This window comes from Cryptomeria japonica, chromosome 9, assembly GCF_030272615.1.
Source record: "Cryptomeria japonica chromosome 9, Sugi_1.0, whole genome shotgun sequence".
Taxonomy (NCBI): domain Eukaryota; kingdom Viridiplantae; phylum Streptophyta; class Pinopsida; order Cupressales; family Cupressaceae; genus Cryptomeria; species Cryptomeria japonica.
The window spans coordinates 330,331,257-330,348,179 of NC_081413.1; the positions used below are offsets into that span (position 1 = coordinate 330,331,257).

The 16,923-nt window shown below is 34.8% G+C and overlaps 1 protein-coding gene across 1 annotated transcript in view; it reads left to right on the plus strand.

Annotated features, from left to right (window-relative positions):
• The window catches only part of LOC131858385 (uncharacterized), a 176,421-nt gene extending 163,088 nt beyond the window's left edge, over positions 1 to 13,333 (plus strand). The window contains exon 6 of the mRNA XM_059211615.1: positions 13,319 to 13,333. Within this exon, the coding sequence (XP_059067598.1) occupies positions 13,319 to 13,333 (15 nt within the window). The remainder of the gene's footprint in view (positions 1 to 13,318) is intronic.
• The last annotated feature ends 3,590 nt before the right edge of the window (positions 13,334 to 16,923 follow it).

Sequence of the window (16,923 nt, forward strand, 5' to 3'; positions counted from 1 at the left end):
TTCAATGGAAAATTCTTTAACTGTAATAAGTATGATCATAGAGAAAATGAATGTAGATCTAGAAATTATCAGAATATCAACACACCCACTGGTCAATATTCTAAATGCAACAAAGTTGGTCACAACTCTGAAAATTGCAGAATGAATGTGAGATGTTATGTTTGTGGAAGATTTGGACATTTATCTAATCAATGCAGAACACAAACCAGCATAGGTTATGGGAAAGCTATTCAGAAGAATAATGTAACTTGTTATGCATGTAACAAGATTGGGCATATTGCAAAATTCTATAGAAGTAAAGGATCACCGGTAGACAACAAAAGTTCTTGCTTGAAAGGTAAAGAAAAAGTTGAAGAGGTTAAGCAAGAATTATCAAAACAATGGATTAGAAAAGCTTATCTAAATATTGGGAATACTCCTCCACCGGTAGAACCAGTCAATGCTTCGCCAATAGGACAGAGCAGTGCTCCACTGGCAGGAAGTTCTTCATCTAATTGAAGAAATTTTCCTTGAGGGTTTGGCAATCTAATGACACATGTGCTAGTATTCCCTTGGTTAGAGATGAGAAGTTGGAAATTACTTATTACCGACAGACAATGTTAAGTAACTAGTTAACCGGCATACATTTAATGTGGTAGATGGCAAAAAGACACTATAAATTTGAGGTTTTGGCTCCATTTCATTTCACCGAGATTTCAAACCTATGAAGAGCGTGAAGATTCTGAGCTAAGGCATTTCAAGCAAGAGGCAAGAACACTTCAAGCAATCATCCATCCTAAAGGCAGTAAAAGGTATTTTATCATGGCATCCACCTCTACACTTGAATATATAGAAAACCCTACTATTGTCAAAGTTATAAAAAGACCTAGGCCCATATTTCAACTAGTTCCCAGAGTAGCAAAGAAAGATGATACCTTAGGGGCTTTTTCTCAAATTCCTAAGGGAGTTGTTTATGCTAAAGACCCCAGAATTTACATTCACTGCAATATTGAGGAACTAGGAGATGAAGAGATTAAAACCATGTTTAAAACTGTCATATGTGATGAATCCAGAAATGTAAAAGATGAACATAAGATCATTGAAACCCTAGGATTTACAGAGATCCTTAGCATTCCTGAATTTCCCAAGGATGTAATTAGGATAGTCTTAAGTAGGGTACATGGTGAATTTTTCTGGTTAGATGTAATTCACAAAATCACCAAGGAAGCTATGAAAGTTGTCACAGGGTTACAGACCACTGGTAAAAGGCTAGACAAGACTAAAAAGGTCTCCAATGACCTAGTTATAAACCTAACTAGTGCCACATCCAACAGAAGGTCCTTAAGAGTAAATGATGTAACAGATATTAATGTAAGATTTATCAGCATGATATTAGGATATAAAGCTACTCATGCAAATAGACTCAATTCAGTTTCAAGTCTGTGCATTAAGAGTGCTTATGATATGGTCACAGATAATGTGAAGATTGATGTATGTGAGTGGTTGAAGGACGAATTAATTGACAACTTAGGCAAGATTAAGAAGGACAAGAAAGGAACTTTTAAATTTGGAAATCTCCTGCTAGTATGTCTAATGCTACATATAACCAAATAGGTTCCTGGTATAGGCTACAAAGAACTTGGATATGATATAGTGGTAGGTAAAAAACTAACATAACTATTCAATAACATGGGAGAAAATAAGGAAAACAATATCCATGATTTCTTTCAAGCACTTAAAGCCAAAATGAAGAAAAGAATCATATTATCACAAAAGATTGTTGACAAATATAAGGATGAAATATGCTTTGTAATCAAGAAGGATGAGATCTGGATGGAAGCAATCATCCCTAGGACAGTTTGGGTAACAGAGATGGGCTATGAAACAGATGATCATATAATTGAAACTTATGCTAAAGCACTTCTGGAAGCCCCTAAAGAACCTAAGGAAGAAGTATTTGGTAGTGCAGAAACTATTGAAAGCCAAATACAATCTAAGAAAAGAGTGAAAAAGGTTAAGGTAGTTGTAAGAAAAGGTTCTAGGAAAGCAAAGGAAATCAAGGATAAAATAATGGAACAAACCAGTATAACAGAGGATGAGTTAGCAGCTCCACAACCTGAAACTCACCTATCACCGGTAGGCACATCTTCAAAGAATGACATGCCTACAACTTTCAAGAGAGTTGTAAGGAAAAGAGATCCCTCACTGGCAACCACACCCTCACCTAGGAGGACAAGAAAAAAACAACAAGCAGTGAGATCTCCGGTAAGAAAGGCTACACCAAAGAAGAAGAAACTGACACCCAAGAAGAAGAAGAGGACAAATAAGGACTTGGCCCCTCTTGACATACTATTGAATGAAATTACAGAGGAAGGGAAATCAAAGAATATAGAGAAACTATATGACACTCTGACAGCTGATGAAAAAGAACAAGTAGAAAATAGTGTTATATTGCATATGGATATGTATAAGAAATTTTTGATGGATGTAGTAGATGAAGTACTAGATGAAATATTTAAGAGACTAGAAGCAAGAAGACAAGTAGTAGTAGAACTTGACAAGAAAATAAAGATAGAAAAGCTACTCGCTATATACCCAGTGAATTCACCTAAAGAAATTGATGACTTAATTGCTGAAGCCAACTGGTCAGTATTTTCTATTGCACACTGACACATTGCTTTAATGGTTGGAAGAGTTAATGAGGTGATTGAGGAGACAGAAAATGCATGGGACATTTTCCTAGTGGAAAAAAAAAACAAGAAGAATACATGAGCCACAAACCTATAAAGGTATATCAGAAAGAAAGGGACAAGGGTAAAGGTAAATTGGTGGACCACCTAGTATCAAGGTTAAAGACAACTTACCCCCACCTCCTTTGATTACTCCACCGGTAACAACAATAGCTACAAAAGATCAACCAACAATTGAAAGTATGGATGTAGAGGATGTCAATCCTAATCCTAAAGTCTTATATACAGTGGATGTTGATACTCAAAAGATCAACATTGTGGTAGATAAAGATATAGCTGATAAGACTGACATGGCTAGTAAGCCTCCGGTAGCTGAGCAAATTGATAACACACAGGAGAAACCAGAAGATGACAAAGGGCAATAGGTAGAAACTCAGACTTAGACTGAGACAATGCAACAAATAGAGAAACAAACAAAGCAAAAGGCTCCGGAATAGGAACAACAATAGAAATAGGAACAGGTTCATAAGGAAACAGTGCCACCGACAACTGGAGAAATAGAAAAACTATTGCTTAAGGAAATGCAAACACAAACAGACCTACCAGAGGTCAATACAAGCTTGGTTACTTCCACTGGCGATACTCGGAATGTAGGTTCCTCATTAGGTTACAAATCAACTGATGTGACTGAAGTACTATTGGATTCAATTAAAAAGATAACAGATTGCAGCTCACAAGCTTATAAGGCAATAGATGACACAATACCAATTTTGAAGGTAATTTCTCCTAACTGTAATATAGACAATAAAGATTCTTTAGGACAACTTGATACCTTGTGTAAATATATCACAGAGAACATTGAGAAAATAAAGGAAGAGACATTGAAGGAAAAATTGGAAATTGAAAAGCAAAAATTCTTTGATGAACAGATAAAGAAGTGTACCAGAGATTTTGACACACTTGTATCGGAACTGTGTAATTTATTGAAAGAGTACAAAACTCTGTACAAAGACACCTGTAAGACAAACTTTTTGGCTGTAGATATAGATAAGAAGATGAGCAAGGCACAGGATGAAAACAATAAACTTGCAGAGAATTTTGATAACTCACCTGATACATTATCAGTTTTTGAACAGAAGATAACAACTTTTAAGGAAGAATTACTTAAATTAGAAAGAGAAAAAGAGAGAATAGTGAATAAGGTAGAGCATCTAAGATTAAAACTGAGTCCAAGATTGGACTATCTAGCATCATTACAGAAGGAAATATCTGAGGCACTGATATTGGGATAGAAAACATCGACAGAGCATTTGTAGCATCTCACCGGTACATTTAAAAGAACAGAGACAACAATAAGAGACAGTAAAAAGTTTATGAAGAGTATAAACTTGATTTTGGTGGATCTATTTCAAATTGTAACTACTCAGTTACAAGGTTGAAACTACAAACTCTACTAACATCTTGACAACCTTTGTCATTGATGCCAAAGGGGGAGTAGTGGTATGAGAAAATTCAAATATCACAGGAATCATATGCTCAGGGGGAGCACACATTTTTGGTAACATTTTTTTTGGACTTCACATTTTTTGATACACTTTTTGAAATTTCTCATGAGTGTTGCCATCAATGCCAAAGGGGGAGATTGTTGGCATATGCACACTCCAATGAGACATTGTAGGTGATTGAAGGTTTTGTCATTGATGTCAACCTTACAATCCTATGGCACTGGCAAGGCATTACACCAGCAAGATAGTTCACCGACATCAACGATCAAACTCTACATCGACACTCAAGACACCGATACCGACACAAAGAAAGGAAGTATACCGGCACAGAGGCCGATAGGATTTTGTTATATTATATTTTGTTTATTATTGTAAAAACTTTGTAAGCCAACTTAGCATGTTGTAAAATGACTCTTATATATAAAAGAGATCATTGTAGACATTTTGTAAGGAAGTTAAGAAAGTGATGTAAGTGAAATATTAAGGCAGACCTATTATGCGAAATATAGGTTAAAGGGTTTATGTAAGAAGTAGAGCAGCAACCAGTATTGGACCAGGCATTATAGATGCTATTGTAAAGTAGTACAAGATATTGGATTTTTATAATCCACATTGTAAGTCAGTGAGACTTCCCATTGAGCAATGAGCTCTAGGCAGTTGGCCTTCTTGCATGTGTAGGTTCCTCTTGTAAGTAATATTCTCTTATTGGCCAGTAAGTGGATATTGTGGGTCACAAATCCTACCGAGGTTTTTCCCACACCAGGTTCCTCATTAAATCCTTGTGTCATGGTGTGCTTTTCATGTGGATGTTTTTAATTTTGTTTATTTCATTATTTCTTGCATACTGGTACACTGTTATAATATGTTCTGCATGTTTTAAGATAAGAAATTCTATATACCAGTTAGATACTGATTCACCCCCCCCTCTCAGCATCTGTGGGAATCCTAACAGTCTATTCATTGGTATTACTTAGATAAATCTGAGAGCAAGTCTATACTTGCATCTTTTAGGAGGCAATAGGTCGATTTGTTATGGTTTTTACATTCATTGATTATATCTGTCTAACCATGCATGCAATGACTTATTGAAGTGTTTGTGTCTTACAGCTTACATGATTACCACTTTTCACATACACCACATATGTTACTATTTCTATCATTTAATCCATTATGAACTAAACTTCCAACCACATGAATAATAAAAATCCAAGATGCATATTCAATAAACCAACATGGATTGCAACACATCACAACTACAAGATTAATAGCCATAGCCTACTAAATCATTTTCAATATAATGATTACCATATTGTCTTCTATCAAGATTCATAGTCTCCAACATACAAGTATACATATCTCATGATACATGTTTTGTCACAAAGGATTTCACCCATGATGGGTAAGTATGAAACCCAACAATCCTATGAAACATGAGAATACTTTCAGGCTTGTGGGTATGCTTATCCTGAAAGTAGACCTCTAGATTATAGGTCGTCTTCCTATTAGATGAATCTCCTGCAAATAACTTTCTGTTGAGAAAAAAGATAGAATGAATACTAAGCTTAAACCTATCCTACGAGGTGATGCACCAAATATCTATCTGAGAACTACAACATGCTTAACTCACAAAATCTTTCAACTAGTAGCTTTGAATGTTTCACAACTTAACTGAACAATCAGATGCATAAATATTTCCTAGAAAGGGTTGAATTTAATGCCTTCTTGGAGGAAAACAATAGGTTTTCACAGCTACAAGTTATCAAATTCAATTAACACAATCTAAAAGCTACACCTAGTATGTATCTCCCTACACGATATGTTGACTGAATGAGACAAATTAGAGGACATAAATCACATAAAATCATTAGATCATTCATTCATCAAATGACATAAGAAGTATCAAGAAGGAATATGTTGCTATTTTATTGAAAAAATAAAGGAAATGCTACTATTACAATCTCAGAAAAAGTGAGCCACAATGTTATCCTTGAGCATGAAAGGGCCTAAAACAGTCCACAATCATGCTAAGGAAAGAAAATAACTAAGAAAATAATGAAGAGAAGAGGAATATATAGAAGATAACTCCAAAAATATGCATCTAAAGATAGCATGAAGAGAATTGCATGTAGATGCCTAAACTGAAAAGTTGTGTGAGAAAAACCCTTGGGTGAATTTGCCCAAAATAGTGTGCAATACACATGCAAAAATCTGTCAAAAATAGTCCCTGCAGCTAAAAATAGCTCCCCAACTGAAACTATATGCATGAGTAACTCTTTTCTGAAAATAGAACTGCCATACTACTAAATATAGCCACTGAGAAAAAAACACCTCCCCCTCTGAAATCTGCATGCTTACATACTGCTAAATATAGTTCCAAAAAAGAAGACATCTCCCCCTTCTGAAAACTGCATGCTGAACCATATTTCTTTTATTTCTTTTAAATAATCATATTTTAATATTAAATTAAAATAAATAATTTTATTATTTTAATAAATGCTAAAATACTATTATTTATTTCTTTTATTTTTTTATTTTATTTCCTTTTTTATAATTCAATATATATTTATTAAGATTTTTCCCTTAAAGTAAATCTTAGTAAAAATATATTAGATTTAACCAATAAAAGAAATAAAATAAAGAGCCTAAAAACTCTTGGCCTTTTATAAAATAATATATTTTCTTAAGGAAAAGAAAACCTTAAAAAAGCTATACTAATTATAAATGAAAACAATAAAAAGCTTCAAAAAGCTTTTAGCCCTTTGTGGCAATTTGTTTTCTAAAAAATAAATAAAAGAAACCCACTCTAAACTTCGAGTTAGGGCATGCAAAAGCTCAAACCCTAAAATCTTTCATTTTCATTTTGTATTCTGGATAAAAGTCTTCATGGCAGCTACATGCTATGATGATTTGAGCTAAATTGTGGCCTTTCTTGCATGATGACAACTCGGTATGTTCAGCTCATATCCTTTTTATGATGTTTATCCCTTTGGAAGAGAAAATTGCAAAGCATTTGACTTCTGTTCAAGCATGTATTAGGGTTTCTTGTCAAAATATTTTGTACATGCATCTTCATGAAGAAGACCTACTAAAAACTGCTTCTACTTTGCCTTTACTCAAACTATAACTACTATTTATTGCTCTAGACAGACAAGAGATCAAAATTTTTGCTTTTAATCTTGATGCTTATACTAGGGTTTGAAGTAAATTTTTTACTCATGCATCCTTTGTGCCTCAGATTGTAGTTTTCAACCATCTCTGCTTTTCCATTCTAGGTTAGTAAGAGGTTCTAATACATTTGAAGGCTTTGTATTACCACCATTCTTAGAGCCTATGCACATATTTTTCCTTTGACAAGCATTAATAGTTCTCATCGTTATTGCTTGATGTTTTAATAATCCTTATATTGTTTGGGTTGTTGTATGATTACAACTATGGTTGAATCTATTTTTCTGAGATAAGGATCATACTTTGTTGTTCTTATGCAATCTTTGCCAAAAACTATGATAATGCTTTTTGGATTGTCCTTGGACTGCAATGCATGCTCACTGAGTGCGAACCAATATTTTGGTTTCTTTATAATCAGGTTCTTTGTCTCTCTTTAAGGGGATAATCTTCTCCTATCTATAGATATCATTGGCATATTTGTAATTCAAATGCCTTTAACTGTGACTATAGCATTATGACTGCCAAAAATATTTGCTCAAACTTGTAATATACTGTTGATGATGGTGATTATCAGCACTACTTCCTTGAAATGGTTTTTAAGGCATTTAAACTGTCTTGAAGCTCATTCTTTATGATTTTATCTTATTCTAAGGCTATCACACATTCTTCTCATCCTCTCATAAGGTATGCATTGTAAAGTATGAGGGGATCACTTTTATCACTATTTTTACTATAAAAAAGCTTTGACATAAGCTTTATTACCTTGAGGACAATCGTTCTTATCAAACTATTTTTGCATCCATTGTCACCTTGTATGAGAGCTATGATAGTTATGTTAGTCATTACTCTTGAATTTGTATGGTAGCTATCTTCTGAAAGCTGCACTTTCTCATCATATTTTGATTTGGTTATCTTTCCTCTATATGCTATATGTACTTGATGGCCATGTGCACTGTTGATGCTGATGACTTCTTTCATGCTACCCATTGTCTATTTGGCATTGACTTTGTAGTTCTCTATGGCTGATGATTTCTATCTTCAATGTAACTTGAGCACCATCTTTTCACTATGAATTGCTTAATGTGTTGCAATAATATCATTATGTTGTCTCATACCACTGTACATTTATATATTCAACAATGTATTTGAGGGCTTACCACTATCAATGAAGTTGTTACTATGATGTTTTTTATTGATATACTATATGATGACTGTTAATTTTGTCTCCCTTTCATCATTTGATGACTGTGTTCTTGCAGGTATTTTAAATTGCTGCAATGAAGTATTTTGTTGTCTTTGTATCTTCATATTCTAATAGCCATAGCCCTCTTTTCTGTGTTGTACCATCAATTCTCTCTATGTATTGGATCATGAAGGACAATGAGAGTTTTTCACTGTGATACTATCTTTGAGGCTTATGAATATGATGACTTTACTTTGACTGGTAAAGCTCTTTTGGTGATCTTTGTTATGATTCCTATCTTTATCTTGCAAAATACTGCTCTTCACACCTACCAGCTATAATGTTTTCTTTGTGTGTATGCATAAACATAAACTGGAGATGTTCAGTGTTCAATGCATTTGACTGTGATCTTACCCATGGATACCTTTCTCTTAATGTCTCATTTGTCAAAGGTTTGATCCTTTCTCACTGAAATCTTTATTGGCACGTACTATCACTGTCAAAAATATTCTTGAACTGTCACAACCATAGAACCCTTGATATATTGTTCTCTATCTCCTATAAACTGTGATATGATATAGACTGCTCTAGACATCAGCTTAATAGTACTACTATATGAGTATGAATATTGCATTGTGAATGCAACCTTCATTTGCTTATGTTTAATATGACTATGATTGAAAATGTTGGGACAGTCATTGTTCTCTTTTGATAGTATGACTGTGATTGAAAATGTTGGGATAGTCATTGTTCTCTTTTGATAGTTCATCCTGCAATGTGCTGGAGTCTTTGAGGTCTACAATGAAGTAGTTATAGTCTTGTTTCTAATGAATAGTATTATGAATAAAGTCCTTTGATTGATTTCTCTATAGAATAATATTGATTGTACATGATAATGAAATCTTATCTCATTTGTATTCCTCAATGACTGACTTATATGGACTGCAACCACTATTTCCTTCCTTGGATTGTTCATGTCTTCCATGGACTTAATGATTGCACTTTATTCACTGCTCCCACATTATTGGTTGTCATAAACATTTTTCTCATGATGCTTTGATATCATGCACTGAGATTATAACTCTCAAAAATGGTTTTTACTTCAAAGTTTTCATATTAGTACTCTCATTGTGGCTCTTTGTGTTTTGGATCATGAAGGACTATGAGAGTTTTTATATGACAGCGATTGATCTTCAATGGTGAATTCTTCTGGCGACTACTCCAACAGTAACTTGAAAGCTACTATTTTGTTGTTATAATGATCGTGAATAAACACATATATCTTTGAATATCATGCCTTTGTCCTTATTTGGCATAAGTGTTGTAGCTCTTTGATTCATGGTTACTCTTTGACTTCAAAACTGTAGCAACACTTTAAGACTTTTGTGATATGGCTGAGGCTATTGTTGAATTTTGGGAGGACTATACTCAAAATTTATGAAAAACTATAATTGCTACTTCTCTGTGAACTTTTACACTTTGTGTACCTACAAACACTATCTATTTGGTACAAATAATTGCTCTATGCATTCAATCCTTTTGTATTGATTGTAGACTTTGTTTATGGGTTTGTCTAGGTGTTAATATGTCAATATGGCTACATTGGTCACAAGCACATCATCAATAACAATGATCCTAAAAGTTGCACTGTTGTAAATGGTGGGTCCATGCTCAATGGAGCCATCTTGACATATTAGTATCCTGGGCTCAACCCTTGTGGGAGCCTCATTTAACCCCACATGCTTTATGATGAATCAATAATGTACTATTAAATCTTTGTATCTCCACATGAAACAAATAAGTTAGATAAAACATGATACTTGCTGCTATCTCATGGTAACTTCTCTATGTTGATTCCTTTTCTTCTGAATCTGATATCCTGATAGTTGTAGACATATATTTTTATATTGTTATGCAAATAGACTATGTATTTTGGCGAGTTTGAGTGTGAAAGTATGATTATCCTCATTTCTCTAACATAATTTTTCAATTCTCAGAAAGGTACTGATGGAATGAGAGTGGGAGAAGTTGAAGATGGATGAATAGATGAAGATCCAACCACTCCTTCAAGCTTAGGTTCATCATTCCAGGAAATGATGGGTCACCCTATTGTTACACTCATCCTTTCATTTATTTATATAGTTGATCTGTATAACTATATGAGAGTATATGTCTGTAGCTATTCAACTATTCCCATGACTTGTGTGGGATACCTTATACATTTCTTGTAAATAAAAATTTATTTCTATGTAATCTTCTATTGTTGTTTCTTAGAAAGTATTTGCATTAATGAAATAAACTTCAATCTTCATATAACAATGTGCAAAAATGAAGATTTTGTAAAAAAAAAAGTTGTGTACCTTTGTTCATCTACTATGTATAAGGCCACATTAGGCCACCAAATTTAGCCGTAGAAAAATTTGGTAACAACATGATACAATAGTGATTAGCTAATCTCATAGATATACAATAATCTTCTCCTTGAATCTAATCACAAACTGAAGAGATAGAGAATCCACATCCACACACAAACATCCAAAGAAGAGAACATCCTAATGCAAGAAGGCATCAAACCACCCGACCATGTGGAACCACCCCTCATGCTATGGAGAGTGACACAAGGTCCCACACACACTCTAGACCTAGGATGACACCTAATAACCAAAGGAAATCCACAACAATAACCATAACTGAAAAGCAACCACATAAACAATAATGCAAATCAAATCATGAGGTTAAATTGAAATCATAAAACTTCCAAAGGTAAATAAAAAAACCATGGCATAAGGAACAAGGACACATTTAGGGAAGAGTGTCATCGCATGCTACCCTCACAAAGAAGGGAGATCCACACCCCTGATAGATATGCAAAACCAACTCTACCTATGTGAGAATCAAGGGAGACCAGTTTGCCATCTCTATGGCCTTCCCAAGCTCATACCGAGTCATCCCTTAAGGGCTATGAGATGGGGCACAAAAGATCAATTTATTATCTTAATTAGATGAATCCTAATTACCCAACCCATCTAATTAATTATTAAGGTTATCACTTGATTAATAAGGAAATTTTCAATGAGATCCTGGAAGTCTAGACCCACAAGAATCCTTAGAAGGAACCTCTTAGTGGCCTATTATCACGTGACCCTAGCCAACTCATGAAAGAAAGTCCCCCTAACCATGTTCCAAGACCTTAGGATATAAAACATTACAATAACAACAATAAGGAGGCTTATTCAAATTTACATGACAATATCCACATGAAACCATTCACAAATGAATCAATAACCAAACACCAAAAATCCAATTCACAAAAGTAACCAAGAGCTTCATATAAAATCTATAAATATGAGCAAGGCATGATCCCTCTTTCTCAACCAACAAATAATACAAACATCCTCAACAAGGCAACATCTTCTTGCTGGAACCATGCAAATGCACAAATACTCAAATCAAGAGAATTAATACATCTTTCTCAGACATAAAATACCAAATAACCACATCTGATCATAAATACAAATCTAGAAAAACACAGGGAGTTCAAAACATAGCCTCTGGTACAAGTTACAAACTTAGAAAACTAACTCAGAAAGTCAAAATCAACTCAGAAATAGAAATACGATAACATGGTGCATTTACCTAATATAAAAACATATACACAAAATGAAATGATGCATATGAATGACCCTTCAATGCATACACATCACTATGCAACACATTTATAGACTTATACAATGCTTTTGACCAATTCTATAGTGCATCTGTGACACAGAGTAGCGCATATGAGCTATTTTGAAGCACATACAATCATTTCTGCAGCATTTACAAGACCAAGAATAATGCATATACTTGATTCTGCAACCACCAATATCCATGAGATAACATATACTTTAGCATATATCATAAATAATTAGACAAGTGAAGAGAATCAGAATATCATATCACGTTCGTAACGAGTGGTATGTCATCATCTCTATCACAAATACATTAGTAAACAATCATGATAACCATATCATCTTCTCATCTAATATAATCTTGAAGTGGGGTTAGCACTAATAAGATGCAATCATATCATCATAAGCAATGTAATTCACATATGAGTAATGAATGCATATAGATTTCCAAATGTAAGTCTATCCATCATCATAATCTAGAAAATTAACATCGTCCACATAAATCATAATGTATCAAGTATCAATATAGAAATGTCTAGCATCAACCATAAGCATCTGAGATATAAATGAAGCCATAAGCATCAATTAAAATACCATCTAAGAGTATAAGCAAGTCTATTGATGCACAAAAGAAAGATGAATCAGGGAGGGACACTACTATATATATAATTGACCAAATCCTATATATCAAATTATTTTTTAAACCTTCAAGTTATGTGTACCTAATATCATTGTCCCCACCACAGGGTTAATTTTTCTTAATTATATTAATTCCTTATTTACTTTTCCCAGCCAAAACCTAATGAGTTGAGCATTCATTCTCATCCATTAGATTGCTTTGATTTCCATCATTAGATCTTAGGGCTTCATTAGGAAACTCTAACTTCTATTATGATGGAAAGAAAGGGGAATTCTAACCCTATTTTCTCATTTGAACAATTCCTCTAGATTTTCTAACCCTAGACTCCTTCATGGAAGCCATTGATGTAGGTCTTCCAAGGGTGTTTTGGCTTCATCAAATCAGCCATGAAGATCAAAGGTTCCTCCCAAATCTTCTTTCTTCCTCTGATTTTTAATTTATCCTTAGATATAATTTTTCTTTAATTTGTTTTGTTTGTTTTGCAGATCTCCAAGTATTGATTGAGGAGGAATGGCAGTCATAGTTATCTCAGGGGTTCAAATCCCCCTTTTTGTATTGTGTAGGTTTTTTCTTTCATAAAATCTACCATTTTTTTATTCTTCATTTATTTTTGTTTTAAAAAAAGTTATTTGTAGAGAGGTGGATTAAATCCCTCCCCCCCTCCACCCTTGACCCATGGCATGGAGGTGGCACCCATGGGAGTGACAACCCCCATGTCATGGGTGCTGCAAATCCCATGGGAGTCGCAACCGCCACGTCCTGGGTGTTGCGATCCCCATGTGGACACAACAATCATGGTGTGGACCTATGGCCCCCATGGCCCCTCAAACCTATTTGGATAAAGGAACATTGAGAAGGGGGGGGGGGTGAATCAGTTTTCTACCGGTTTTCAAATTTTCTAATTGAACTTTAAACCATTGGAAGCATAAGTATGAAACTGAAATGTAGAAACTCAAAACAACCAACCACAAAATCATAACACCAAGATTTTTATGTGGAAACCCAAATGGGAAAAACCATGGTGGGATTTGAACCCACAATATTATTCTACTATAGCCAGTAGAAAAACAATATTACATGAGGGGGAATGCACAATCATTTAGGCACACTACCTAGAGCTCACTGCTTAATTACAATAAGGGCTACAACCTTGAAAGGATCACTGCCTTACTGATCAATTATAGTGATGAAATACAATGAAATAACTCCAAAATAGCATCTAATAATGCTTGGATGAGTTCTGGTTAAGTGCCAAATATCTGACTGTATCTCCTCTATAGCTTTGCTTTATTTCATGTCTCAATTAGCTACCAGATCAAGAATGCTCATCTGAAACTACACTACAAAGGATTATCAATCACCACTCCCTCACATATCAATCATACCACACACAAAAAAGATCTTCTTCACCAGTCTTATATATCCGCAATCACAAAATAATCATTTATCAAGTTAGCCTATTGATGTAACGTGTAATCATGAGTCAGCTTGACCGGATCACCAAAAAAAAAAGTGGATCACCAAATCAATGATAAAATGATGTCTCTATGTCGGCCCAATCATCCCATGCACGATTCATAACACCAGAATCACTAGAAAGCTTCCGGACCAAAACTGCTATGCTCAACCTGAAATACCTGTAAATTGGCTACCGGTTGACATCCGCTTCCGGATATCAAGATCTGTGATTATCGGATAAGAATCTCAAGAAGAGTTTCCATCAATAACAACCCTAAACTACTAATCAAGAATTGATATCCATTGGATGAGTGTCAATTGCCAATAATCTCCTCCTTTGGCATTGATGGAAACACTCGTGAAAAATGACCAAGTGTTGAAACCTATACACCAGATAAAAAATGCTAAGGCTCCCCCTTAGACAAATAATTTTGAAACTTGTATCATGCTCTATACATTACATTATACATTTTTCACCTTTACTCTCCCCCTTTGACAGTAATGCCAAAGATGGGGTGCTATCCAAAACTTATATACAAAGATATCTAGCGAAGACTTTACAAGTATTTGAAGATATCAACAAAAATGGTCTTCAAAAATCCTAGGTGAGTGTCCCACCCACTCTTCAAGTTATCCAAAATTGTAATGAATGCACTGAAAGCATATGCATGGATCTCCACATCCTTCAGTTTAGATGGAACAGGTTGTCTCATAACTTTCATACAATCAACCTTATTGCTCAACATGGTGTCTAGGTGGGGGGCAATCAAATTCTGGAGTTCACCAACTCTCCTCAAATTTATGTCCTTATCCTCATTAAGGCTCGAGATCTGATCATTGAGAGCCATTAATTTACCTTCTACACTACTAGTTAGGGATACATTAGGATCAAAAGACTATGAAATGCCATCAATTTTACCTCGGCAAACATTGATCTGCTTGTCTATATCTACTGTGAACTTTGGTAAAATAAGACAAGACTTATATATTTTACTGCCTTTAGCCAATGTATCTGAAATAGTCCACTGGCCTTTATTCAATCTTACTCTATCATCTTCTATCATTTTCCAGAATTTCTGCATTCTTACTTCCTTGAATCTATTCAATACTCGCTTAGTATTAGACTTCTCCAAATAATCAAAATTGATATTTACATTGTTAATCAATTGTAATAATTTACTGGAGGGGATAGAATTGGGATCTAGTTGCACATCCGAAACCACCTTTTGTAACACATCAATAGACATCAAAATAAGCTTTTTATCTTTGGATTCTGATTTGACCAGATCCTACCTGGCCTGAGCTTGTACAACTGCTGCAAGCATCAAATTTTTAGCAGGAGACATTTGTCCAAGATCTAGAGGACCATCAAGATTGATAGAGATTTGGGGTAGGGTCCTTGTGACTGGAGGAGTGTCAATTGTCGAATCAACAAATTGCTTCCCTTTATCTACCTTTGCATCTTGAACCTTCGACTTCTTAGACTCCTTTATCTCAGCATCATTCCCTTCATCCCATGCACTAGTGTTTCCACTTGGTGCAGTATCATCCTTTTGAGTCTTGAGAACTTCTCCAACATTATCTATCACCAGAGGATTTGTATTGATCTCAACATCAAGTGAGATATTTCCTTGGTCTTCTGGATGCTCCTCAGTCTGGGTTTCATCCTTTAGATCACCAGAGACACCTTCCTTTACTTCCGGATAGGAAGTCTGAATTGCATCACTGTACAAGGGATTGTTCTTCATGATTCTTCTCCACATATCCTCTGTTTCCTTCCTCACCTCTTCAACCCTGCCAATTATCAACTTGTTCACCCTATTTCTACTTTTGAATTCCTTCTTATTTGCTTCCTCAATGAGCCTTTTGGGTTCATCTTGGGAGATACAGGTGCAAACATTAATCGATTCTCTTTCTTTCATTTCCTTATCTATTTTGCTAGTATTCAGTCTCCTCGCATCAATAATATTATATAGATATTTAGGGATGCTCTGCTCAATCTAAATCAACATTTTCTTAAAGTTATGTAAATACAAAAGAAGTGCTTCCTCAACCTTTCTCTGATCTACCTCAACAAGATTTTCATAATATGCTCCAATATTTTTCAAATTTCCATCAACAATTATCTCATCAATCAATTGATCTGTTGTCAATGGAGAAACAAATGAATATTTACCTTGCTGATCACTGAATTCAAGATCTTTATCAAGTTGAGTTCTAATCTTCCTTCCCCTCTTGGGTCTTCCAATAAGGGTAGGTTCAGATTTAGCTTTCTTTCTCTGCTCTGCACCACCAAATTGTGATTTCCTCATAACTCTGACAAACTCTCCATTCTTCTTAGCCTTATCTATTTCTTCATCAGATTTAGTCTCAAATGCTACCAGAGATACAACAACATAGGTTCATTTAGGATTCTCCTTTTGCTTCAAAATTCCCTTTCTGGATGAGCTCTATCCTAATGATGGTACTACAAGAGTAAGGGCAGACTTGGTCTCTTTTGGATTGACATTAGAGGGAACCGGTTTAGCCTTAGGCTTCTTGGATTCCTCCTTAGCTTCCATCTGGGCATGTTTATCCCTTGCTTGCTTCACCGCCTCTCAGGTAATTCCCATTTGCACTGCCACTTCATCAA